The sequence below is a fragment of the Pan troglodytes genome, chromosome 7 (assembly GCF_028858775.2).
Source record: "Pan troglodytes isolate AG18354 chromosome 7, NHGRI_mPanTro3-v2.0_pri, whole genome shotgun sequence".
NCBI classification, from domain to species: Eukaryota; Metazoa; Chordata; class Mammalia; order Primates; family Hominidae; genus Pan; species Pan troglodytes.
This window is the reverse complement of record NC_072405.2, coordinates 111,872,907-111,899,904: the sequence shown is the minus strand read 5'-3', so window position 1 is coordinate 111,899,904 and position 26,998 is coordinate 111,872,907. Positions and strand designations below refer to the sequence as shown.

Genomic DNA, 26,998 nt, shown 5'->3' with positions numbered 1-26,998 from the left:
GAAAAAAGTATTTCACTCCATAAATCCCATACACCAACAAGCTATCTCTCACTTATCAGGGTGAAAGAGCAGTGTATTTCACCCAAATATCTCATTTGAAAAAATACAGTTGGCCCTCAGTATCTCCAGGTTCTGCATTCTTGGATTCAATCAGCCATGGATTGAAAATATTAGAAAAAATGAAAAATAAAAGTACAATGGCAAAAAGTAATATGAATCAAAACAATACAGTATAACAATTATTTGCATGGCCTTTACAATGTATTACGCATTATAAAAGTAATCTAGAGATTATTTAAAGTACATGGGAGGATGTGTGTGTGTTACAGGCAAATATCTATGCCATTTTACATGAGGGACTTGAGCATCTGTGGATTTGAGTTTGGGGGAGGTGTCCTGGAACTAGTCCTCCCCAGGACCTCAAGGGACCACTAGATTCACAAAAGAGCTCCATCCAAATAGCAAATGCATCCAAATGGAGATATCAAACTAGAGAAAAGGGAAAGGAAAAAAAGCCACCAGTGTCATGCTGTAAACTTGAGTATATATAGCAGAGGTGTCCAATCTTTTGGCTTCTCCGGGCCACATTGAAAGAATTGTCTTGGGCCACACATAAAACACACTAACACTAATGACAGCTGATGGACTTTAAAAAATTGCAAAAAAATATGCATAATGTGTTAAGAAAGTTTACGAATTTGTGTTGGGCCATATTCAAAGCTATCTTGGCCCACATGCAGCTTGCAGGCCGTGGGTTGGACAAGCTTGGCACATAGGGTCATGTGGACTGCAAATGTGAAATGTATGTGCTAAATATTCTTGAAGTAAAAAGGACAAAGAAAAATCTAATCGTTTTCTAGAAATAAAGCATTAAACTATTTTTGCAAAATCTGGAAGTTGGAAGTTGATGGGGAGAGGGTAGGCATTTCAACTGGCTAATTTTAGTGAGAGGAGGGAAGGAGGCAAGGGAGAAAATACAGCTCTGAAGTCTCATCTCACAGAGGGAGGAGCGGAGCTGGAAGGCACTGGTGGAGAAAATAGTTGGAAGTTTATTTTCAAATAGTAGTGAAGAATTACTTCAGGAATTTGGAAAATTTAGGAAACGTAAATAATAATTTTCAAATTTAAAAGTTGAAATACAACAACTTAGAATCTGACTGCAAAACTAAAGAGAAAGTAAGAAGAAGCCACAAAATGAAATAAATAATAAACAAAAAGATGGAAGAAATACAATCAAGTGTATCAGTTATTACACCAAATGAGAATAAACTTCATTCTTCCAGCAAAAGCCAGAGTGTCTCAGTGAGTATAAAAGAAAATAAATAAATAAAGAGAAAGATAAAGAAAGAAGCCCAGCTATACGGTGTTTAAAAGAAAAGCACTGAAGACAATGTGGTGAGTGAAGGATGACTGATGGGTGACCATACCAATCAAATGCAAACAAGGCAAAAGAGGAGTGACAAGGTATAATTTAAGGTTGACGAGGTTAAGAATGGATATGATATAATGATATGATACATGGATATGAATGGATATGATATATGATATAATGATAAAAAGCACTATTGATGGAGAAGCTACAGCAATCATAAAACTTTATGCATCTGATAACATGGCACTTAAGCAAAAATTATTATAGGTAATTGTTACAGATGTAATAATTTTTGCTTAAGTGCTTTGCTATTGCAAAATGAAAATGCAATTATTGTGGGAGATTCACTTGAAAACCTTGAAACAATGCAATTATAGTGAGAGATTTCAATAGACCTTTTTAAGAATTGAACAAATCTAGTAGATGGCTAGGTAAAAAAAAAGTTTCCAGAAATGTTTAACCTCTTTGAAATACTTCTACGTAACCCTGGCTGTATAGCAGCTCACCATCTCTTTAGAATATCAAATTCCTTTAGCGACTCCTTGAGAAGATATTGTATCTGTCTAAATGAACACTAGAAAGTTTCCTTGAACATCTTAATGCTGTTAATGCTGTTTCCAAATCTGGCGAGACACTCAATAAGGTACAGTTGACATAGCTTTCATCACTCCTCCCCCAAAACGCCGTTTTGAAGAATTTATGCTTTCTTTCTCTCTTCCTCCCATGCCTGGCATCTGCACTGTTTGTCATGTCTCCTGGTGGCCACACTTGCACATGCAAATTAAAAGGGAATTGCCAAGGGGAGCTGGTTCTGCATCCAGAGGGCTCTGAGCGAAGTTTTGCTGAAGGGATGAAGGAAAAAGAACCCCAGACGTAGCCAATTCTCAGGAGTCAGCTCACTACCTTCCCCATTCCCTGGGATTCTAGAATGACCCAGTTAACAGAGCTGGTGACTGGAAAAAGTCCTTGAAGGACAACCTGCTTCCACATCATTTCTAGAGCTGCCATTTCCTCAGCACGGTTGATCTTAACCTGGGGGTCTACAGATGCCCAAACAGTATATATATGAACTTGGATGGGGAAAACATTCATCTTTATTTTCACTAACCTCAAACTGGAATGTAGCATTTTCTTCAAGTATGAACATAAAATAACATTAGCAGTACCTGTGTCTTTTCTAACAATGGAAATCACAGATATTTCATGTCATATTAGAATCCTGCAGATGTTCCAAAATACTGATGACATTCATTCATCATACTTTGAAATTACAGTTATTAGTCTCACCCATAGATCATATTTAATGCATGAATAAGGAGCACATGTTTCCTATATCATAAGCATGGTTTTTTATTATTTTGATGATAAATATCAATATAACCAGTTTCCTTTATAATCCTATGTATTTTATTTTATACATCTAAAAACATTATTCTGTAAAGGGTCCATATATTTCAGCAGACTGCCAAAGGTATCCATGGCACAAAAAGGTAAGCACCCCGATAAACATTTTTCTGTGTATAAGAGCTTGTTGCATACTCGGAAGTCCTATAGATTACATTATTTGTACCTAACTACCATTCTGACTTCCTTGCCCTTCAAGAGTTGGTTTTTTTTGAACTTTGGTTAGGGTTACTTGGAACTTCTTTTTAAAATAAAATGGAAAAATAAAATAGGGACTTTTTTCCACTCAACATCAACCAGCTTATATCTGTTAGTTCCCCCTGTTCCTAAAGAAAAGTGAATCTGATGCTTGGGTTTTCTCTTTTTGGGGGTTTGATTCCCAGCTCCCCAAAGCATGAAAGGGAACACCTCGGCTCACAAATCAACTGATGTAAGTCAGAACTGGGTAAGGGCATAAAATCTAGGGTAGCAGCGGCACCAGCCATAGCTAGCATTTATTGAGTCACTGGGTCCCCAGCACACAGGCATGTGGAGCTTTGCATCTATTCACTTGCTTAGTCCTCACATCATGACAATGGAATAAGTGCTTTTGTGAGCTCTGTCTCTCAGATTAGAGAACTGAGGCTTCCAGTTAGTAAGTAACTCACCCAGGATCCCTCAGCTAATAAGTGGCAGAGACAGAATTTGAAAGGGAACAACCTGGCAGATGGCTTTAGATTCTCAACTGCTAGAGAAAATGGGCATATGTTGAGATGGTTTGGGGGCAAGACTCACAGACCCCATCCAGTACAAAGAAGCAACTGTACAAAGAAGCAACTGGCAGAAACCTCTGCCTCCAGGAGGGCAAAGTCCTGCTCTCAGTGCAACTCTCAGCATCAAAGGCAGCTTGCAAATGTGCCACCCTGGGACAGTGTTCCCTGCCTGCATGCACGTCAGGGAGATGCGCTTTGCCAAATTCAGAATCCTGGAAAGTGAGACCAGGCAGGATATCATCATGCAGAGGAAGCTGGCTGTCTGTCAGGGGTGGCAGAAAATTCCTTCTGCCCAGGGGCTGGATGAGATCACCCACACAACAATCCTTCCTTCTATGAATGGAAAACGTGTGGCACATGATCGTTCTGTCAGAACAGGGTGATTTGGAGTGCTTGGGTTTTTTTCTTTGTGTTTTTCTTTTTTTCTTTTTCTGTCTTTTTTTGTTTGTTTGTTTCGCTCTGTCGCCCAGGCTAGAGTGCAGTGGCGGGATCTCCACTCACTGCAAGCTCCGTCTCCTGGGTTCACACCATTCTCCTGCCTCAGCCTCCCGAGTAGCTGGGACTACAGGTGCCCGCCACCACACCCTGCTAATTTTTTGTATTTTTAGTAGAGACGGGGTTTCACCACGTTAGCCAGGATGGTCTCAATCTCCTGACCTCGTGATCCACCCGTCTCGGCCTCCCAGAGTGCTGGGATTACAGGCGTGAGCCACTACGCCCGGCCTTTTCTTTGTGTTTTTCAAGTTGTCTCAACTGAGCATGCATTTTTATAAAAAGTGCATTTTATAAAAAGTGCATTATCAATATTTGTAAAAACCCCAAAGACTTCCTTGACACCCAGGACGATTCTAGATCTTGGAGATATCTCATCAATATGTTATTGGTTGTCTGATGATCTATAATTTTTGGACTTATTTTGTGGAAAGTTCTCTTTGCCCAGAAACGTCATGTACATGATAGGCAGAAGTTACAGACCAGTTCCAATTCAGCCAGCCTTCTCCAGAGGCATACGACAGAACTGCCTGCTCTGGAAGTCAATTACGTTTAATGATTTTTATGTGGAGTTATATGCTGTTCATTCACTGGGGGCGCTTAAGATATACATCAAAAAAGCAGTGGACTCTTGCTTGTAAATGCTGCCTAGGTGGCCATGTTTGACATTTCAGGAGAACCAGGTATGATCCATGAATCGCCTCCACACATGAATGACACAGTTGGACAAAAAGTGGGTGCTACTAAGGCCATGAGCGACCTTTTTCTTTGTAGACATCAGCTAGCTTCATTGAGAGAGAACATCCCTATCCCTTTCTCTAGCCTCTTCACCTTAGGGGAAACACAATCTGTCTCTCCACCTCATAGCACTCATGGTCATTGCCTGTGTGTGTGTGTTTGTGTGTGTGTGTGTGTGTCTGTTAGACACATAAAATACACTAACAGACACACAGACACACACAGACACATGAACACACACCCAGTATATATTAATTTATAATTTCTGTGTGTTACTTTAAGCACCATGTATACACACTCATTTATCCTCACAACAATCCTATATCCCATTTTATTATCCTCATAATATTATCTCATATTATTATTCTCATTTCAGAAGTGATGACACTGGAGTGTAGAGAGGTTGAGTAACTCGCCCAGCTCAGCTGTCTGACTACATGGGATCAACACCACACAGACTACGTCTTGCCTGATGGCTTAGTATTGCCTGATCTCTTTAGATGTGGTGAGCTGTGAATGGGAATGTTTATCCTTCTTGTGATAACTTTTCAGATGTAAATGTCTCCCTAATTGGGCTTAAGTTGCTTGAGGACTTAAGTTGGCTCTATCAATTTGTGGAGCTGTCAGCCCTTTGGAAACCACCCCCTCTGGACCTCAGTTTCTACATCTGTAAAGTAGTGATGATGCTATTTACCTGCCATGTTCATGGGGATATTATAAAAATCTAGTGTAGCAGGGCATGTGAAGATCACACCACCCACAGCACTCAGTCTAGGGGTATACATACAGCAGATGCCCAATTCAGTCAGCAAAACTTATGCTGAAGGCTCTGGGAATACACCACAGAAAAGAAACACAGCCCCTGATCTCATGAACTTGACATTCAACTGGGGAAGAGAGAAACAATAAACATGGAACAAATATAACTACGTCAAGTGGTGATAAGTGCTGTGAATGACAGAGAACGATGAAGATGCTATTTACGTGGGTGGGCTGGGAAGGCCCATCTGATAAAGCAACATGTGAGCAGCGGCCTGGAAGAAGTGAGCCTTGTCCATATGGAGGAAGGACATTTCAGGCAGAGGGAACAGCAAGTGCAAAGGCCCTGAGGTATGAGTGGCCCTGCTGGCCTTGGGGATTAGCCAGAAGCTACAGTGGCCGGAGATGCTTTATTTGCAAGATTACTAGGTAAAAATCACTAGAAATGCAGATAAAAAGAATTGGAAACTCATCTCACTACCACCATCACCACCACCAAATTCCTTGTCTTTAAGGCAGTTTAAAACCTAATTATAACAATAAAGAAGCCAAATTGAATCATCAAAGTTATGTGGATGGCTTGATTGATGTAATACTAAATATGCAAATGAAAAGAAAAATAGTCTATATTCTCCAAATGATACCAAGTATGGGAATATTTAGTAATATCTGGCTGATAGAGAACTTTTTTTCTTGTTCTAGCTGGGTGTATAGATCTGTAGAGATAATGATTTTCTGGCAGGTGAAATGAAGGTCTGGGGGGTTTAGGACTACTGAATAAGAAGAATAATCCAGAAAAGTGACTCAGCTTGGCATAGATTAAGCCATAATTACATTCCTCTTTGTTGTGGTCAAGAGTTCTTTCCAAAACAGTAAGAGGTCAAGGGTAGTACAAACAAAACTATTCTTCACGGTAGGCATTTTTCACATGTTGCAAGGAAGGAAACCAAACATTCAAAAATGGACGTACTCAAGACTACATAGTTATGATTTGAACCAAGTCAGTCAAGTTCCCCAGTCTACCCTCTCCTCTCATGCTGCTGCACTTGCATTTATGGCAGTGTCCTGACCTCACTCTTACAGGGAGACTTCCTTCTTCTTTTTTTTTTTTAAGATTGGAGTTTCGCTCTTGTTGCCCAGGCTGGAGTGCAATGGCGCAATCTTGGCTCACCGCAACCTCCGCCTCCCAGGTTCAAGGGATTCTCCTGCTTCAGCCTCCCGAGTAGCTGGCATTACAGGCATGCACCACCACGCCTGGCTAATTTTGTATTTTCAGTAGAGACGGGGTTTCTCCATATTGGCCAGGCTGTTCTCGAACTCCCGACCTCAGGTGATCTGCCCGCCTCAACCTCCCAAAGTATTGGGATTACAGGTGTGAGCCACTACCCCTGGCCTGGAGACTTCTTTAATGAAGACAAACTCAAAAATACTATCTCAAGGAAGAATATAATGTCTGCTGAGTATAAGAACAGCCCAATTTTTAAACAACAGAACTCCAACCTATGAAGTGGCTTAAATTACAGACTCCAGGAAACCCTTGTAGGCTGTAGGAACACTGTCACCATTGCCAAACTGTTCAACAAATCTGCCTGATGTGACACCTTCTGACTCAATCCTAAGTTGCTCGGAAGGAAGGGTGGCAACACTATTCTATCAAGATGACAAATCCACATTTCACCACCAATTGCCAAAAATTATTTTTTTAAAGAAAACTCTTTTTTCGTTTTTTGGCTCCTTATTCTCCAGTTCAGACTTTCTTTTACACCTAAATAACACCTGGCTGAGGATAGGGAGTTGGGTGTTCAGTAGGGGCAATAACAGCAGGTTCTCCAATGGGAAGCAATCCAAACATCCCTAATGTGGAAATAGCTGCATCATCAACATCATTGCCATCATCTGCTCAGCTAAGATCTACTGAATATATGTGTTAAGCTCATTTAATGCTGTTGATGACTTCATTTTATAGATAAGGAAGTTGAGGCACAATCAACCTTTCAATAATTAGTCCAGGAAGAGAGCAAAACAATGTGAATATTGATATGAAGCAGGTGTTTCTATTTCCAAAACAATTGCAAGACTCACACAAGGCATACTTTTACATTTGGAGTTGTGAATTCTGCTGGCCCTGGAAGACTATGAGTTCCTTTCTCAACAGAGAGCATTTAGTCTTCCCAAACCCTTGATGAAGGTGGTAGCCTCGACCCAGGCCAATTCCTAAAATCCGCTGCGATGCGGTTATGAAATAATAGTCTGTAGGGCCACGTCTTGGTTTAAAACTACCTTTGCAGAATGTGCAACCAAAAGAGTGTCATAAGGTGACTTATTACCATCCTAAGTGAATAATGCACGTAGGACCTTAGGGCAGAATCAGACTCTAATACTAGTTCCCAGCCAAGGTACACACCAGCTAGTGGCTCTCACATTAACGGGCTTCAATTCAACCAGGAAGCTTGTTATCAGTGCTGATTCCTGGGCCTACCCCTATAGAATCTGATTCTGAAGATCATGGGTGGGGTTCTGGGATGGCATCTTTGTTTTTGTTTTTTTTCTGAGATGGAGTCACTCTCGCCCAGTCTGGAGTGTGGTGGCACAATCTCAGCTCACTGCAAACTCCGCCTCCCGTGTTCAAGTGATTCTCTTGCCTCAGCCTCTTAAGTGGCTGGGACTACAGCGCATGCCAGCACACTCAGCTAATTTTCTGGTAGAGACGGGGTTTCACCACGTTGGCCAGGCTGGTCTTGAGCTCCTGACCTCAAGTGATCCATCCGTGGGATGGCATCTTTGAAAGGTACCCCAGGTGATTCTGACGGGCCCAGTTAGATAAGCAATGCCCTAGGTCCACAGTAATGAGTAGGGGACTATGTTTGTGTTTATGGGAAGCCATTTTCAACCAGTGACAGAGTTCAAAGTGATGGCCTGAGGTCAAGCATAATATCTCTTGATTAATCACGTTTTCTTAAAAGTTAAGGTTTTTCCCTTTTCTATGCACTGAGCATTTTTTCTGTCTATATAACTTTCAGCTGTTAAAAACTATAAGCTCCCCCACAATGATATTATTTTGAAATTAAAAGTCAAAACAAAACATGGGGGCCAGGGTCACATTGCCTTCTTGTCTTGAGACTTTGTTTAATGTGGGGCTTTGGACTGTGGGGCATAAAGATCATTTCTTGGGAGCAGCTTTTTGCCTCTGGGCTCAGGAGAGAGGACCTCCCCACACAACTTCGGAGTTTCAGATGCAGATACCTGCACCATTTCCACAGCCCCATGCTGTGCCTCCTCCGAAATTTCAAATTCATAGGATATTACATAATGGAATCGAGCAAAAATAACATTCTGCCTTTTGGACAGTAGAAAAGGAGCACTTGAGAAATCCAAAATCTGAGGATTTCTACCCAAACAATGATTTAGTAACAAAGGCTAATTTAACTGTGGACTTGGTATATACCAGGGGCCAGGCAGAGTTTCAGATCTCTGTTGTCTCATTTGTTGTTGTCTCACAACAATCCCACGAGCTAGGTAGTATTATTATTTCCATTTTAACAATGAAGAAGAGGTTAAGAAACTTGTCCAGCTAGCAAGAGGCACAGCCAGAATTTGAACACAGGGTTTCTGAGGCCAAGCCCATATGCCGACCCCTAAGCTATACTGTCTGTATAGTACACACACACACACACCACACACACACAGACACCACACACACCACACACACACCACCACACACCACACACACACCACACACACACAGATACCACACACACACACCACACACACACACCACACACACAAACACCACACACACAAACACCACACACACACACCACACACACCACACACACACCACACACACACACCACACACACACCACACACACACCACACACATACACACATACCACACACACACCAGACACACACCACACACACACACCACACACACACCAGACACACACACCACACACACATACACACACACATCAGACACACACACATCAGACACACACACACCACACACACATACACACACACATCAGACACACACACATCAGACACACACACACCACACACACACACACACACCACACACACACAGACACCACACACACCACACACCACCACACACACACCACACACACACACCACACACACACAGACACCACACACACACCACACACACACCACACACACATACACACACACATCAGACACACACACACACCACACACACATACACACACATACACACACACCACACACACACCAGACACACACACACACCACACACACACCACACACACATACACACACACAGACAGACACACACCACACACACATACACACACATACACACACACCACACACACACACGCACACACACTACCAATACACATTTGTATATACCAATATAGATATATAATATGTCATATTGTATATATTTATATTATACACATGCATATTACCAATATACGAGGGTGCACTGGTGTCACTATGGTAAAGTGTCGTGCACTAGTAAGGCCCTCGTCTAAAGAGAACCCACACCCTGAAAGGAAACCCTTTCTTACCCCACCCAGATCCCAAATAAACTTAGGGTACAACTACAGTGAGCAGGAGCCACTGTTCTTGAAAATTCTACCGCTTCATTTCACAGCATGCTTATGCCCTTGCTTACACGGAGCCTGCTGTCCTTCATGGCTGCCCCCAAGTTGCCGGGGCTGCTTTGTCATTCCAGACTGCATCACCCGAGGATCCTGGAGGAACTTCTCTTGCACAGCTTTCCCATTTGCATAACTTAGGAAGCAAGGAGATAGCTTGTGTTGGTGCTTCAATGAAACCTTTTCTTTTTAGACATAAAGGGGAGATGAAATCAGAATTGCCCTAAGACATCTGACCAGAGCCAGCCTAGGGAACCTGACCTCTCTGTGGCTTACAGGGTCAAAGGATACATCCCCACCCCTCACACTGTACCTTCAGCTAACCAAAGTGAGGCAGGTGTAATGAGCTCCCACTAAAAGGGATCAACAGCCAGATGCTGCTGAGGCGGGGAGGGTAGGCAGAGGTTGCTGAGCTGCTGTTTAAGTGGGAGTGAAGGTGACATTGAGTTCCACTGTGGTCCATTCCAACTGCATCTACAGAACACTTATAGAACTGGTCAGATGCCATGGAAGGTAAAGAAAAGACACCAAGGAAAAAGGAAGACTCGGAGTGTAATGAATCAATTCAGAAATGGTCTAGATCAGAGGTTCTCACACCTAGCTCATCTCAGAATATCCTCAGGAGCTCGTTAAAAATATAAGTTCCTGATCCCCACTTCCTCCCTTCCCTGATCTACCTGCAATTCAGAAGTATCAGAATCTCTAGAGTTGAAGTCAGAGAATATGCATTTAAGCAACTGCTTCTGTGGTTTTCAAATACCACTGTCCCCGTTAAGTCAGTTTTGGTAATATAGTCTTAAAGGCCAGATTGGAGTATGAAATTATCCAAAGCTGTCCAGAGAGGTCTGAATATTTTATGAGCTTTTCCAGCTTATGATCTTCCAGCTTAGTCTATCCCCTAGCAATCTTAGACTCATTTTAAAAACCTTGGTTGATTTGAATATATATAGGTCATATTTTTGTGGCATTGATTTCTGTTTTTGTTTTTCCTTAATGTGAGGCAGATCCAGTAATAACAAACTCCATACTATGGAAAAATCCTATAGAAGAAAAAAGATGACCTAATCCTCCATCAGTGTGTTTCTTAGACGGAGGTCCTTGATGCTGCACTCGGAATTGCCTGGGGACTTGTTAATAACAGATCACAGAGGGCAGCGCGATGACATTGGTACAGTTTTTAAAAATTTCTGGTGAACAGTGAATACTAGATAGATAGATAGATATCACAATTCACCATTTTAACCATCTTAAAGTGTATAATTCAGTGCTGTTTAGTAGATTCACAATACTGTACAACCATCACCTCTATCTAATTCCAAAACATTTTCATCCCCCCCAAAGAAAACCCATTAAGCAGTTGTTCCACCTCCTACCCCCATCCCCTGGCAACCACTAACTTGCCTTTCGTCTCTGTGGATTTGCTTGTTCTCAATATGTCCTATAAATTGAATCATACCACATGTGGCTTTTTGAATCTGGCTGAGCGATTCCACGCCTTGGAACATACCCAAAAGAACTGGAAACAAGTATTCAAACAAAACTTGTCCATGAATGTTCATAGTAGCAGTATTCACAATAGCCAAAAGGTAGAAAAATTCCAATGTCCATCAACTGATAAGTGGAAATACAAAGTGTGGTATATTTACACAACGGAATACTATTTAATCATAAAAAGAGTGAAGTCCTGATTACTACAACACAAAGGAAGCTCAAAAAAGAGTATCCCAAATGAAAGAAATGGTATGATTCCACTTACAGGAACTATCCCATATAGTTTAACATTTAGCTTCATAACCCAAGATGCTGCTCCAATGTAGCAGTTTTCCAAACCAACCAACAATTTTGAACTGTGTTCCTGGCAGTCCTGTTATCTCTATCACTATAAAAAAACAAATCTTCTACAATATAGTTGTATGGGGCAGTGGTCCAGTGGGGGAGCAGTTGGGAGTGAGGGGAGTTAGGGAGTGTATTCAAAGTAGAGTTCTATTGAAGTTATATTCAGGTGAATAACATACAAACAAAATGTAAAATAGCTTCTTGTGAGCCCAAGTTGGGTAATACTAGACAAGACCATGGGTAGGAAGGGAAAAGTCTTACGGCAAATCACTATAATTCTGCATTATTTTTTTTTCTTAACCAAGAGATCATATTTTTTTTGGACTACACCATCACGGCCAGTGAAACACTTGTTAATTGTTTTTGTTTTGTATATATTTGGGAGTTAATCATATCTAATTTGGTTTCATACCAAGAGACAAGTGAGAACTCAGTTTCACCTTCCTCCATAGCATCTAACTGTGATTAGACTTAAACTGACAGGGAATTGGCAGTTTTTCAGTTTCCTTCTCCTCAAGATGCTAATAAGCCCTGACAGTAGCGAGATCAATGCCTCCACAAATCTTAGGTTTTTCTTGTTCTGTATAAAGCTCATTCTGAAGCCATCTCGGTGGCTGCACATTAGTACATGGATTCCAGAGGAGAGAGAACACAGCAGGTTTCCTGGAGGCTGAAAGGAGTATATGGCTTACCGCTTCCATCAGGCCCTTCACTGTGGGAGACTTCAACATCAATGCATCGAACACATCGTCAGTCTCCTTCCTCACGTACAAGAGCACTGGAAGAGAAGGGCAAGAGAGCCACGTGACCGAGGGGCTGCACAATTCCACAGCTGCTCCAGGGGACTGTTTCCTGTCACACAGGTGTTGGAGAGTGGCACCTCCTGCGAAGCCTCAGAACCCTGGTCCAGATAACATTCAACAAGGGTGACTGAGACATCTCCATAAACAACCTGTGGCTAGGGACTGTTAAGGAGTGATTAGATGAGATAAACCGACAACCCGGCCGTAAGATGCTTTGACACAAATGTTCCCATTGGAATTTCTCCTGAGGGGTACATCGCATCTCTTTTTGCAACCTCTTTTCCTCTGTGTTATTTGTTCCTTTGACAAATATTACTGAATGCCCACCTGGGCCCATAGGCTATGTGTGCTAGGAGTTGGGGTTGTGGCAGTGTTAGTTAAATCACAGCCCCTGTCCTTAAGGATTTTGCAGTCCATTTAGAGAAGCAGGCTTTCCTCAAATAAGCAGACAACTAGACACAGGGTTATGGAGGAAAATGTCAGGAAACAGTGCTTATAAGGGCCTGGCCGTGACCTGGAGGGGTTGGGGGAAGTTCCTGGAAGGGTCCCTTGAAGGAGAGATCCAAGTTGTGAATTGTGTGTGCGTGAATGCAGGCAAGTGATGAGATGGGGGCAGTGGGGAGAAAGGGAGAAGAGGGAGAGCAAACTCCAGGCAGATAACAAACTTGCACAGGCCTGGGAGGGAGACGGGGCACTGTCCGAGACAAGGGGAGGAACAGGCTTAGGATGTGGAGTCCCACGGGGCTGGGTTTGACCCCAGAGTGCAACCCCTGCTGTGGGCCTTGGTCATTTAAACCCTCCAAGCCTTGGTCTTCTCTGCGAAACATGGATAATAACATCTGCCTCGCAGAGCTACTGTGAGGGTTAAATGAAATAAAAGCCATGTGGCGCGCTTAGCCCAGGGCCTGCACACAGCAAGCACCCGTCCTCGATCAGTGGGGGAAGCAGTTGTCATGGTTCTAGTGCCCTCAGTGAAGTGGAGTACAGCTTTTCTATTTATTTCTCTGCAAAATAACATTCTGAATTTCAGAACGTAGAGAGTATGAGAGATGACAGGGAAGTCTTGGCTATCTTTAAAGATGTGCACACTGAGGCTCAGAGAGGCTGAGACACTCCCCCAGGGTCCCACAGACGTAACAGCTGCTGGCTGATGTTCCTTCTGCCACCATTGCCCTTTCTGCCTGTCCCCATCCTTACAGCAGTTGTGTTGCAGCTCAGCTCCCAGAATAAACTTGGAACTGTCATTCAGAGGCCACCCTCATCCCCACTGAGTGGTCTCCCTCCTCCCAGTGATGTGGCCTCTGATTCTTCCTTCAGAGGGAAGGAAAAAGGTTAAGGCTGAAGCTCCATGGCCATCTAGGGAAAATGCACAAGGCAAAAAACCCAGCCAACTCTGGGTACCAGCGACACTCAGACACCAACAGAGCCATCAACCAGAAGAACAAAGTTGAAGCTAGAAAATGAAATCAGCTCTCATCCAAACTCCCACCCCTCCTCCCCCTCCTCCCAATCCCGGGGGGACTTCATTAAAGCTGGTTGCTTCACAAAGGCCAAGTCTACACGGGTGCATGTGGCTTCTGCCTGCATTTCCTTTCTGCAGCCAGTGGATGTTCAGTTAGTGTATGGAAAAAAAAGAAAAAGAAAAAGAAAACAATGAACAGGTATTGCCGAGTCTCTTCTTTTTACCAAATATAAAAGTAAAACACCAATTAAATAAATAGAATGTGTCTCCAAAGATTTCCAAATTTAGTTCTTTGGAAGGAATATTTTATAGCCTTCATTTCAGCTAAAATAATCTAATGACCTAATGGCTATTATAAGAGGACTCAATGTTAGCGGTACAAGGAAAAATAATTAGAATACAGGACCTTAGTTACATCCAGATAAGGAAAATTAAAGTCAAGGAAAAAAGCCATTGATTGCTGCTGCAGATAAATAGTCTACAATTCTCTCTGCAGCCCCCAACAGGAAAAAAAAAAAGTAATTTCCAGCAGGCTGACCCCCAAACTATATTCTTTTTCTTTGAGACAGAGTCTCGCTGTCACCCAGACTGGAGTGCAGTGGCGTGATCTCAGCTCACGGCAACCTCTGCCTCCCAGGTTCAAGTGAGTCTCATGCCTCAGCCTCCTGAGTAGCTGAGATTACAGGCATGTGCCACCACACCCGACTAAGTTTTTGTATTTTTAGTAGAGAGGGGGTTTCTCGAACTCCTGGCTTCAAGTGATCCACCTGCCTCAGCCTCCCAAAGTGCTGGGATTACAGGCATGAGCCACCATGCCTGGTCCCCCAAACCATTTTCTATTATGAGTACTGCTTCCACTGGATTTACAAATCTCTTCTTTTGAAATTGTGGTCTTTGAAATGATATGGCTGCTCTTCTTGCTTCAGGTGTGGCTGGAAAGTGTTAAAGGGAGCTGCGTTGATGGGCCTTGGAGTGGCACCAGGCAGGGCAGCTCCACCGTTCCCCTGCTGGGCCTGTTGACAGCAACTCACAAGGTGTGCTGGGCTCACAGTCCACCCCCACAGCTTTCCCAGGGAGCCAGCTTTCATTACTCTGTGTCTGTGGCAGAGCAACTGAAGTAATCACTCTGCTGATAGTCGCAAGAACAACCATCATGCATCCCAGGCATTGTGCAGCCAAAGGCAGGTGGCCACATGGGCAGCCCCCAAGGGACTCCCACACAGACACCCTGCCACAAAGGCAAAAACCAATAATCGTGGCATTGGTAATAATTATGTTCATTCTCTCTCTTGGAGAACTTCTAACAAATAAACAAATAAGCAAAGTAATTGAGCCTTATTCCCCTACTTGTCAAAGACCAGCTCAGTGGATGCTCCAAGCAAGGGGCCCAGTAACCCCACTGACCTTTTCCAAAGAAAAATCACTCCCGAGGAAAGTGCCCGTTATTGCTGGAAGGTTACAGCGCCCTCATGTGTCTATGATTCAGATGTTTCAAAGGCCACAGCCCAGTACAATTTCTAGAGGCAATTTTTGTGCTGGTTTCACAATCTCAAAATAATCTGAAAAACAGTCTTTGGATTAACCTCCAAGCACTCTGTATGAAGGCTAGCCATAATTAGTTTCGCCTGTGTGATTCCGTGATTCTTGATTTCCATGTTACTGCCCTGACTCTATAGAAAAGCCATCCAAGAATGAGGTTCAAATGTACTGGAATATTTGATGGTGAGTTTGTGAAATCAGAAATTTTTTTAAAGGTTTGGCTAGGCATGGTGGCTAACACCTGTAATCCCAGCACTTTGGAAGGCTGTGGCGGGCAGATCGCTTGAGCTCAGGAGTTCGAGACCAGCCTGGACAACATAGTGAAACCCCATCTCTACCAAAAAATTAGCCAGGCATGGTGGCATGTGCCTGTGGTCCCAGCTACTCAGGAGGCTGAGGTGGGAGGATCGCCTGAGCATGGAAGGCAGAGGCTGCAGTGAGCTGAAATCACGCCACTGCACTCCAGCCTGAGTGACAATGAGACTCTGTCTCAAAAAAAAATTTTTTTTTAAAGAAATTTTTGTAAACCTTTAAATGTTTCTAATGTAGAATTTATGCATTTATGCTGTTTCCATTCTGAAGCACTAATTACTTATCCACAGTTATGATAATATCACTTAACTAGTTACTAATAATAAAACTAACAGTTACAACAGCGAACACGGAGTGCTGCCTATGTGGGAGGTGCCTGCCTGAAGCGTCTCCCAGGTATTAACTCCTCAGTCCTCACACAGCTCTATGAGGTAGGCACTTCTGCCATCTCCTTTTTACAGATGAGGACGCCGAGGAGCAGAAGTGTGAGGAACCTCTCCAAGGTCACACAACTGCAGGTGGCTGTGGCAGGCTACAGTGGGGTTCTCTTCACCACAGTGCAAATCCCATTACAACAAACAGGAAAAAAATAAAATTTCTCAATAACAAAGTACTCAAGCCTATGCAGATGGCGGGCATATTTAACATGGTGAACTGACTCATTAAAAGTCCATGCAGCACTTCGGGAGGCCAAGGCGGGCGGATCACAAGGTCAAGAGATCGAGACCATCCTGGCCAACATTGTGAAACCCTGTCTCTACTAAAAATACAAAAATTAGCTGGGCGTGGTGGCGTGTGCCTATAGTCCCAGCTACTTGGGAGGCTGAGGCAGGAGAATCACTTGAACCCAGGAGGTGGAGGTTGCAGTGAGCTGAGATCACACCACTGCACTTTAGCCTGGCAACAGAGCAAGACTTTGTCAAAAAAAAAAAAAATTCTGTACTGCTGGCAGACTGAGGCAAGAGGATAGCTTGAGCTCAGGAGTTTGAGACCTGGGCAACATATTGAGACCTCGTCTCTATAAAACATTAGACAGATTAGCCAGACATGGTGGTGCATGCCTGTAGTCCCAGCTGCTCAGGAGGCTGAGGTGGGAGGATAGCTGAAAGTCATCAGGTAGACGCTGCAGTGAGCCATGATCGTGCTACTGCACTACCTCCTGGGTGACAGAGCAAGACCCTGTCTCAAAAAAAAAAAAAAAAAAAATCCAGTACTGGCTAGGTCTTGGGTCTATAGAAGCCTCAGTGTTGGCTGCAGCAGGATACTGAGGGGAATGTGCACCCACACACTTTCCTCTTACTCCGAGGAAGGGCGTGGAATCCTGTATGGCATTGACATGCTGGGCAAGACATGGACACAGTGAAGCTTTGTTTCTTACCCTCTTGGTGAAGCAGAATAAGACCTTTGACTGGGAGAAAATGAGTAAGTGGTGATGCCACAGAAACCTGAGGCTCATTTATTTGGGTGAGATGAATAGTTTGCATGTATCAAATGAGGCTCAATCACTAGTTCTTATGAGGTATGACTGTCCACACACGCAGCAAGAGTTTCATTCTTAACCTTGTACCTTGCTGCTGGATGAGTCTGTTTATTCATTACGTTCTCCCAAGGCAAAGGAAAGAACCAGCACCCAGGAATAACAAATGTTTTCTCAAGGTGTTGAAAGGACAGAGTTTAAAGCAAAGAAGAAGACTGTGGACTTCCTGTGTGAAGAGAAAGTCACCAGGCTGGCACAGAGCCATGGGGGCCTGGGCAAGAGGGCTGCAAGCTCTTCTTGGGAGAGACACCCCGCATCCCTTCTGAGAGGGCATGCCCCAGCAGGAGAGATACCTCGCTTTGTCCCTTCTTCTTTCATCTGCTTTGAAGGCACTGGACCAAACTCCTCTTCCATGGGCCTGAACATCCGTTTAACAAGGACACTGCCACTAGAAAAGATAAGCAGAAATCCTTAAGTAAAACCAGCAAGGTGTCAAAACACACGTTCACATATGTGTCAGTTTCTGTCTTTCCCTTTGCTTATACCATCCCTATGCTCCGTAACTGGATCTACTCACCAACCTCCTTCTTCCCCTTGCAGGTGCCAAGCAATCCCTGTCTGAAGCAGCACAAACACCACTATCTTTAGGGCATGGACTTAACACGTGCTTCCCACTGCGGAATATGGATCCACAAAGGTGAGACTTCAAAAGTGGATTTTACCCACTCCGTCCTACACCTATCCCTTCTTTCTGCTCAAGATCGGGGCTGGGGGGAAGTAAATCTCTGGCGTCCATATGGTGTCCAAGTCACATCATCCCCTCCCAACCAGCTGAGGCCTGGGTGGCCTGCCCCCTTTTGCCAGCCCCCTTGGGGGAACAGCAGAGAAATCTGGAAATGCTGTGAGCCTGACATGAGTTCTGTGATGTGGCTTTCCTGCCATTCTACCTCTCCCTCTGGCCGCAGCAGATGAGACTGCAGTGGCGGAAGTTCCTTAGACACCCAGACCTTGGCTGCCCAGGCCTTTGCTCCTTCTCGGGAGAGGTTTGCATTTCCCTTTCCCAGAAGCCTGTGGTGCTGAGGCCTTGCATGTCCCCAGCTCGGCTGGTTCTGATGTTTCTGCATTTCCTCCCACAGTCACTGTCCTTGCTTAGTCTCCCGGGTACCCTAAGCAAGGGGAGGATTTTTTTTTTTTTTTTTTTTTTTTGAGAGAAACAGAAACTAAGAGGATAGAAGTCATTGATACTGAGAAAATGTCCCCGAATGGAATCTTACTGTTTTTCAAACCTTCAAGGGAACAGATGCAGGTTTTTAGAAATTTTTAGTGTCTCTGAAGTCCTGGGACCTGGTGCTGATCACAATCCCGAAAGACACAATCCCTGATGCCATGATCCTGAATGTTGAAATCCCAAAAATATGACATGAGGGATTTTAGACTTCAGGGCTTTTGATCTTTTGAGATTTCAATATTCAGCATTAAGGCCCAAGCCTCCAGGGACCAGGCACGTGAAGAAATGCCAGATGGGTAGTTCAGCAGAACTGTTAAGACAGGAAATCTGAGACCACATTACCTTGGTTTAAATCCCTGCCTTACAATTTGCTGTAGGAGCCCGGACCAGTTCCTCAACTGTCTTGGGCCTCAGTCTCCTTATATTTAAAAGGAGGCTGTTAAGAAAATTGTATCCCATTTCATTGATGACAAAAGGTACAACGAGTTAAGTGTCAAATGCAGGGCAATGCAACTAACATGTGAAACAGGCTGTTCAGAGAAGCACCTTTGAGGGAGCAACCTCATGATAAAGCTATTCAATAACCCTGAGATAATGAGGAAGGGTGTGAGAAATGCTCTTCAGTGTCAGCATCCTCCGAATTTATTTCCTAGTAAGTCAAACTATGGAAACAACTAGAGAAAAAACTTAAAACCCAGATCCCAGCTGAAGGTGGTAACTTATTAAAGTTTTTAGGGCAGTGTTCCCTCCGCCTTCCTCTTACTACCTTGTCGTAAAAGCAGGTCATGTTACTGTGTCACGTCTTGGAACTGAAGTGACCATGGCCTCAGGGCTAGAAGATTAAAAAACCCATTCACAGCAGTCAGTGACTAGTAGGTTAATCATAGGTAAATAGCCTGAAATATCACCAGACACTCCATCATGCTGTGTGAGGGTTCCTAAGCTAGTGACTTTCTTTTTCACCAAGCAAGATTTATTTATAGTTTTCCAGTTCTGCTGACTTTTGATAGCACCCTGTTCTGAACCATGACAAACTCTGCCATTAAAATAACATCTTGGATAAACCTCATTTCTTCTGGGAGTTCAAAAATACTTTTTCACACTTTCGAATCTATAAACTCAGTAGGAGTGAATAAGTTTATGTGGTTCAAATTCAACTGTTTCATTTGTTTTCAAAGCAAGGCAAGAAAAGAAGGGCAGATATGACTGCCCCATTTGACAGATGAAGAAAGCAAATTTCAGGTCTCCTGATGCCCAGTCCAACTGCAGCCCAACCTCTGTAGCTGTGGGTTCCACAACCATAGCTTCAACCAACCACAATAAAAAAATTCAGAAAAAATTTGCATCTGTACTGGACATGTACAGACTTTTTTCCTCATCATTAGTCCCAAAACAATACAGTATATCAATTACTTACACAGAATTTGCATAGGATTAGGTATTATAAATAATCTAGAGATGATTTAAGGGAGGATGTGTGTCAGTTATAGACAAATACTATGCCATTTTATAAAAGAGACTCTTCAGTCCGTAAATTTTGGTATACGTGGGAGGTCCTGAGGCCAATCTCCTACAGATACTGAGGGATAAATGTACCACAAAAGGACTGGAGAGCAAGAAAAGGGTGCTTTCTCTGACATCAATTTCCATCTCCCTGGCACAATGTGGTGGTTATTATGTAGAATGATTCTAGGCCTGGCAGCACATTCAGCCATTACCTTGTAGGATCAACTCAGGGAAATCAAGTCCCTGAGGTATAAAGTTAGTGTTAAGTTTCATCGGAAAAACAGTGGGAAGGTGTCAGGTCTGAACCATGGATCTCTGGCCATACCTGTAAAAGGCAATGTTGCAGCCTACCTGCCAGGGTCAACCTCACTAGGCTTTGTTTGCCTACGGAGGAGGTGCTCAAGAAGAGGAAAGAATGGGGTTGCAGGCACCACGAAGATGTAGTTTGCCTACTGAGGAGGTGCTCAAGAAGAGGAAAGAATGGGGTTGCAGGCACCACGGAGATGTAGTTTGCCTATTTCTCAATTCTGCTTGTGGCCTATGTATGCTGTTGCCATGAATGCCCTACCTAAATGGAAGTTCCTTGCCCATGTTATCCTCAGAAAAGAGGTCATCTTATATTCAAATCTGCACAAAGTCTTTCACATTATGAAGTAGGGTCTGAATCCATTTATTTTCAATGAATTACTCTTTGGGGAAGAACTTAGCCCAAAATGATTTTAATCAATGCTAGTTTAAGATGTTTAATATAAATCATTTGAGAGAATCAGTAAAAAACCAAAAACAAACAAAAAACACACAACATAGATTTAGTAACTGTTAGTGAATTATGAGCTCAAAATTGCAAGTCATGACTAGGTCAGTAGGCCCCAGAGGAATCATTTTCAAAGGTAATACAGATATTTCTGTTTCCTGCTGAAATGTTATAGCTTGTGGCAGACCAATGTTCCAGCCAAGAAGACTTGAAAAACCATTGAAGAGATTATACATGGTGGTTCCAAGGGAGATAATGGTATGTGGTGTGCCTTTAAGAAGCATGGGAGAAAATAAATTCTTGGAGAGAGTTGAGGTCTGAACATCCCAAGCAGCCTGGAAATGGTAAGATCTTGAAGAGAAACCACTGACCTCTGAACACATGATCACCCAACCTTACCAAGGATCCTACTGCCCCAAATGCAGTGTAGAAGCCACAGAGCTGCTTGACTTGAAGGGACCTTGCTGCAAGCTGGAAAAAGAGGACCTCAGCGGGGCCCACTGGGGACAGAGGATCAGGGCAAGAGGGGTTTCCAAGAAACCAGAGGTCAGATGTAGATGAAGACCAGATCTCCAGAAATAATGGAAATAGAATTTATCATCATGCATGCTATTTGCATATCAACTTGCATATTATTTCAGGGGAGTTTAAAGCCTGCCCCTCTTTCTCCATAAGAGACATCCATAAATTCCACATTAAAGGACCATTCTCTACAGAAAATTATTTGTTTGGCTTGTTCTTTCTTTTCATCTCTATCTCCCTCTCTTCCATTTCTCAATTGAATATCATTTTTTCATGGTCTGAATAGGAATCTTAACAATAACAATAGCTATGATTTAAAAAAAATCAAATTCTGTGTGTCAGGACATTCTATACATTAATGCGTATAATAACGCTAGCAGGTGGCTATTATTATCCTGCTATTTTTAGATGAGAAAACTGAGACTCTAAAAGATTGTTATTTTAAGTTAAGAACTTCTAAGATCAAAACCAGATTCAAATTGTGGCTGACTGGCATATTTTTTAAACCCCCAGATGATTCGATTGTGCAGCAAGGGACCTGGTGTTGAGAACTGCTGTCTGAAAGACTGTTTCTAACTGTCATATCCCCTGCCTACCAGACTGGTAATGCAGAGAAGTCAACACATCTGCATGATTGTGGGGTTACCAGAAGAGGGGCTCTTGTGTGTTATATCCTCAGTCTGGTCATTGTGTGAGTGATGATTTTAAGCACTCATTTGCATACTTGAACACTAATGTGAGCATTAATTTATGTGAGTATTAATCAATGTGGCAGGGAGAGGAAAGAACGTGGCCAATGAGCAGTCCTGATGGAAGCTGTACAAATACCAGCGAAGCTGGCACTCCTTAGGGCTAGGTGAACACATATGGTCGCCTCAGATCTGCTCCCCTCTGCCAGACACACTCATCTGGGCTTGTCACAATCTAGGTCCTACACTCCAAGGAATGAACCAAGGGTGTGCCTTTGTCAAGGCTGGAAAGTTATCTCAGGGAGGGCCTGTCTCTCAATACATACTTTGTAGCCACAGGTCAAGAATTAAGAGGGTTACACAGTAGAGCATCATGGCTAAAAGCCAGTGATGGGAAATGCAGCGAAACCCAGGTTTAAATCCTGCCTCCATCACTTACCAGCTATGTGTCTTTGAACAAGTCTCCTAATCTCTTGAAGCCTCAGTGTCCTCATTATAAAATGGGAGTCATGGGAAATCTGGGGGAATTCAGTGAGTTCATGCATAAAGCACTTAGCACAGTGCCTAGCCAAGGTATCCAGTAATGTTAATTATTACTTTTACACATCACAATAGCTACACACCTACCATGTCTTAACACTCTGGTTCCAACGCTGTTCATGTCACTCATTCAAACTCTAGTGAGATGTGTAAGAGCAAAAGATGCAGACCTTGGGCCTCAAGTTTGTACAATAACACAGGGTGAGCCAACACAGAGAAGTCAAACCAATGGAGTTACAAGTAGGTCGATGGCCATCTAACTGCAGTCAGCTTGCAAGGAAGGACAGTTTGAGGTGAGACAGATTTACAACTGAGGCCTGCACATCAAGGAGCATTCAGGATCTTAGGCCCTTCTCACTCATAATACTAAGTTTTCCCATGAGAACAATAGCATGTTAGTGTTGGATGGAATCTTCGAGATCTTACGCAAGATCCTCAATGTCAAATTAAGGAAACCAAAGCCCAGAGATCAAGGAGCTGGCCCAAGGCTTCACACTGGTAGGCGGCAGTCCAGGAGTGGAACTTGGGCTTCCTGAGCTCAGAGTCAATGTTGTTTCTGTGACGCCACATTGTGCCTCATTAAACATGGGAATTACTGATTAGAATTGACAGTGCTAGTCATTTATGTTCATTCTAACCACTGGGAATGCATTATCTATGTGCCAAGATAAAAAGAACAGTCTAATTAGGCATTTAGAAAATTTAGAACTCAGAATTTAGAGGTTAAGTGCTGGATGAGGTTCTGCTCCTCATCAGCTAGGGAACCATTTGACTCCTTTGAGATTTTCTATCTTTTAGGATAGAAGGTGGCAAACTTTTTCTGTAAAGGGGCAGGCAATAAATATTTAGACTTTGCAGGCCATATGGTCTCTGTTGTAACTACTCAACTCTGCTGCTGTAGCAGCAAAGAAGCCACAGACCATACATAAACGAATTGACACAGCTGTTTCCAGTAGCACTTTACTTAAGGACACTTGGATTTTATTTAATTTTCACATGTCATGCAATATTATTCTTCTTTTGAATTCTTTTCAACCATTGAAAAAATGTAAAAACCATTTGTAGTTTGCAGACTATACTAAAATAGGCGGTGGGCCTGATTTGGTCCTCTGGCTATAGTTTGCCAACCTCTGCTCTAGGAATAAACTCAGCAATATCTGCTCCAATTTGCCAACTGTGAAATGTTTTGCAAGTAAATATATTAATTATATAAGAATAGGGAAGCCCTGGTTTGACTGTAGTTTGAAGAAAAAAGATCTAAAGATTTTAGTGACACACAGGTAACGCAACCAAGAACATAAAGTAGCTATTGAAAATGCATGTAGTTCTAGATTGCTTTGAGTATAAAATAGCATCCAGGTCCTAAGAAGAAATCTCCCAATATAATCTGCAACTTATGTGGTTCAGAACATATATTTATTCTGACCCAGCCAATTTTAAGGAGACTACTAACAAATTTAGTACTATACCTTGGAGGGAAATTAAGATGTTGAGAAGTAAAACTGTATTTTACCAAGAACAGTTGTAGGGAGGACAGGGGTGTTTGAATGACGAGGGAAGATGAGACTTATCCAGAGAGCAGAACTAAGGCCAACGGGTAGAAGTCAAAAGAAGGTAGACATCAGCTCAACAGACAAAAGAACTCCCTACGAGCTGGAATCGTCCAATAGTGTGATGAGCTATCTCACACACATGAACTCTCCATCACTGGGAATTTTCATGTAGAAAATGGCTGACTGCTTGTCAAAGAGGTGGTATAGCTGTTACCATCATCTACGAGAGGAGGTCAGCTAAATGACCTTAAGGTTTCTTTTTGGCCCTAAAATTCTGAGTCTACAAACTGAATTAATGGATAGAAAGCACTTTGAAGATCTGGCTGCTCCTAAAAGCCTGCAGAACCACATTCAGGATGTGGAGACATTGGGAGTCTCTGTGACTGTCTCTTACCTACAATTGAAAAGGCTCTCAGTCCAATTGGTATTCAAACCAGCCTCACTACTGGCCTGCCAGGCTAACTTCTCAGGGACAGGGCTTTGAGAGTTGTGTGTGCATCCCAGGCAGTACTGGAAGAAGGGTAGGCTGTCATCTTTGACTCTTGCCTCAAGCTCATCTTGATCTTGTGTTGGGGCCAAACAATAGTTAAGAAGGACTACTGAGAAGATTTCACCAACTGGATTATTGATGAAAGGATGGAATGGAAGGGATGGGTCCCTTAGAAAAACAGCTAGTTATTCAAAGGGGTGGGTCTTAGGGAGGAAGCGGGTAGGGAAAGAATCCTGGAAGTAGAAAGCTATTCATTCCTCCAGCCCCCAGCCTCCCTTCCAGATGGTCCCCAGAATCAAGCGTCTCTCAGCTCTGAGTCCTGAGGTGAGAGGAGGGTTTCACTTCCTGCCTAGGGTTACCAAGTGCTGGAAGAGCCATTACCACTGACATGAGCTGACTTGGAGTGTTGAAATGAAAGAACCGAGTGTCTTACCCTTCTCGTTCATCATCCGTGTTGTAATACACCTGTGGAACAAAACAATAGGCTTACTGTAGGTCAGAGACAAGAAATGGAAAAAATATTACGTGATGTACAGACTTTCCTAAGGCATAAACTGTCTCTTAAAAAGGCAAAAGACTAATCTGTTTAATAACTGTGTGTGTGTGTGTGTGTGTGTGTGTGTGTGTGTGTGTGTGCGTATTTCTAAGGAAATGCATGTTTAAGTTCCTTATAATCTCCATGGGGTTAATTCCTAGATTTTAATAAAATAAAATTGGAAATCTGATTATTTCTAGCTAAAGTCAGTCTGATTAGATTAACTATGGCATTAAGTCAAATCTTCCTTTTGACATTAAGGAGACATTTTGGCGGGATCTAAAATCCATTGTTTACAAAGGCTCTGGCTTTGCAGGGTGGGTCCTTTCCTGCCCCCTGTGTAGCACAGTGTCTGGAGTCAGCTTGTCTGTGGACCAAATGGGGGATGGAGAGTCGGGTAAGAGGGCAGTGTGACAGTAACTAGGCCTGTCTACTTACTCCCCAAAGGGGCCCGGGGTATCCTGGCATCCCGCAACCACAGAAATTTGGGAGTCAACAGTCTTCAGGCCAGGAAAGGTCATTTAGCTCTGGAAGGTGTTCCTGGCCAGAAGGAAGATCTCCAAAGACAGACTTTAGGTAGTTGGCATGGCAGAAGGCAGAATCAGATTAAAGACATTATGAAGCATCCTTATTATTTTATAGAACCATGGGAGAAACCCAGAGGGCATCTGCTGTGCATATATGTCCTCTTGACCCAATTATCTGTAAACATTAATTGTGGGTCTTTTGTCATCTTTATCTGTGTGTGTCAGGACTGTTGCCTTTGAGTGAAGAATAATACCTGAGTTAGTATCAGACATTTACATATTAACTCAAAAGTAGCCTCTGATCCTAGTATATTAGTCACTGTCCCTGCCCCTGCCTGGGTGAGAAACAGCTGTGTCTAGATAGACAGCCTCCCTGCAAACCTTCTCAAAGGCTCTTGGCAGTTCCTGGGATGCTGCCAAGCCTAGACCTAGTTACAAAACAAGACTGGTTACCTGGAACTCTCTGGGAATGAGTCATTCTAGTCATTAGCTCAGATTTCTACAGGAATTTTTCCTCTTAATTTTTTAATGGCTGTTGTTGTATTGTTTATTTAGTTTCTTCTTAAACAGAAAACAGTGGAGGTAAGTTTTTTCTCCCCACAGCAAGTCTCAGTGTGGCATTCAGAGCAACTGTCATTGGGATGTACTAGGAATAGGACTGCCTAATTTAACGAATATAGAGTAACCCACCTAAGTGAAGGAGGCTGGGGCATTCCACTGGCCATGCAACTGGATTATTTTGATAAAGTTCCCCATGTTGGCTTGTGTTTTGCTGCTTTCTTTAAACATGGCATAGTGTATCTATCTGGCCTGACTGCTGGCCTCTACAAAGTTGGTTGGTGACTAAAAGATGGAAGCAGCCTTCTGTTAGGTGTTTTCCCACCCTCCTGAATGGCCTCTACATCACTGTCCCTGCTTTGTCATTTCTCCTCCTTGCCCATAAAGACCCACTATTTCTTCCATGTCAGCTGTTGGGCCCATTGCACTAACTTAATTTTTAGAGCACGTTTTTCAAACTTTAGAGTGCATAGAAATATCTGGAGACTTTATCATAAATAAA

At 43.0% G+C, this 26,998-nt stretch overlaps 1 protein-coding gene across 1 annotated transcript in view; it reads right to left on the bottom strand.

Annotated features, from left to right (window-relative positions):
- Nucleotides 1–26,998, bottom strand: part of GRHL2 (grainyhead like transcription factor 2) — a 178,251-nt gene that overhangs the window by 7,956 nt on the left and 143,297 nt on the right. Inside the window, exons 12-14 of the mRNA XM_519890.9 lie at nt 25,310–25,341; nt 17,948–18,042; nt 12,694–12,779 (exon numbers count right to left, since the gene is read on the bottom strand). Of these exons, the coding sequence (XP_519890.3) occupies nt 12,694–12,779; nt 17,948–18,042; nt 25,310–25,341 (213 nt within the window). The remainder of the gene's footprint in view (nt 1–12,693; nt 12,780–17,947; nt 18,043–25,309; nt 25,342–26,998) is intronic.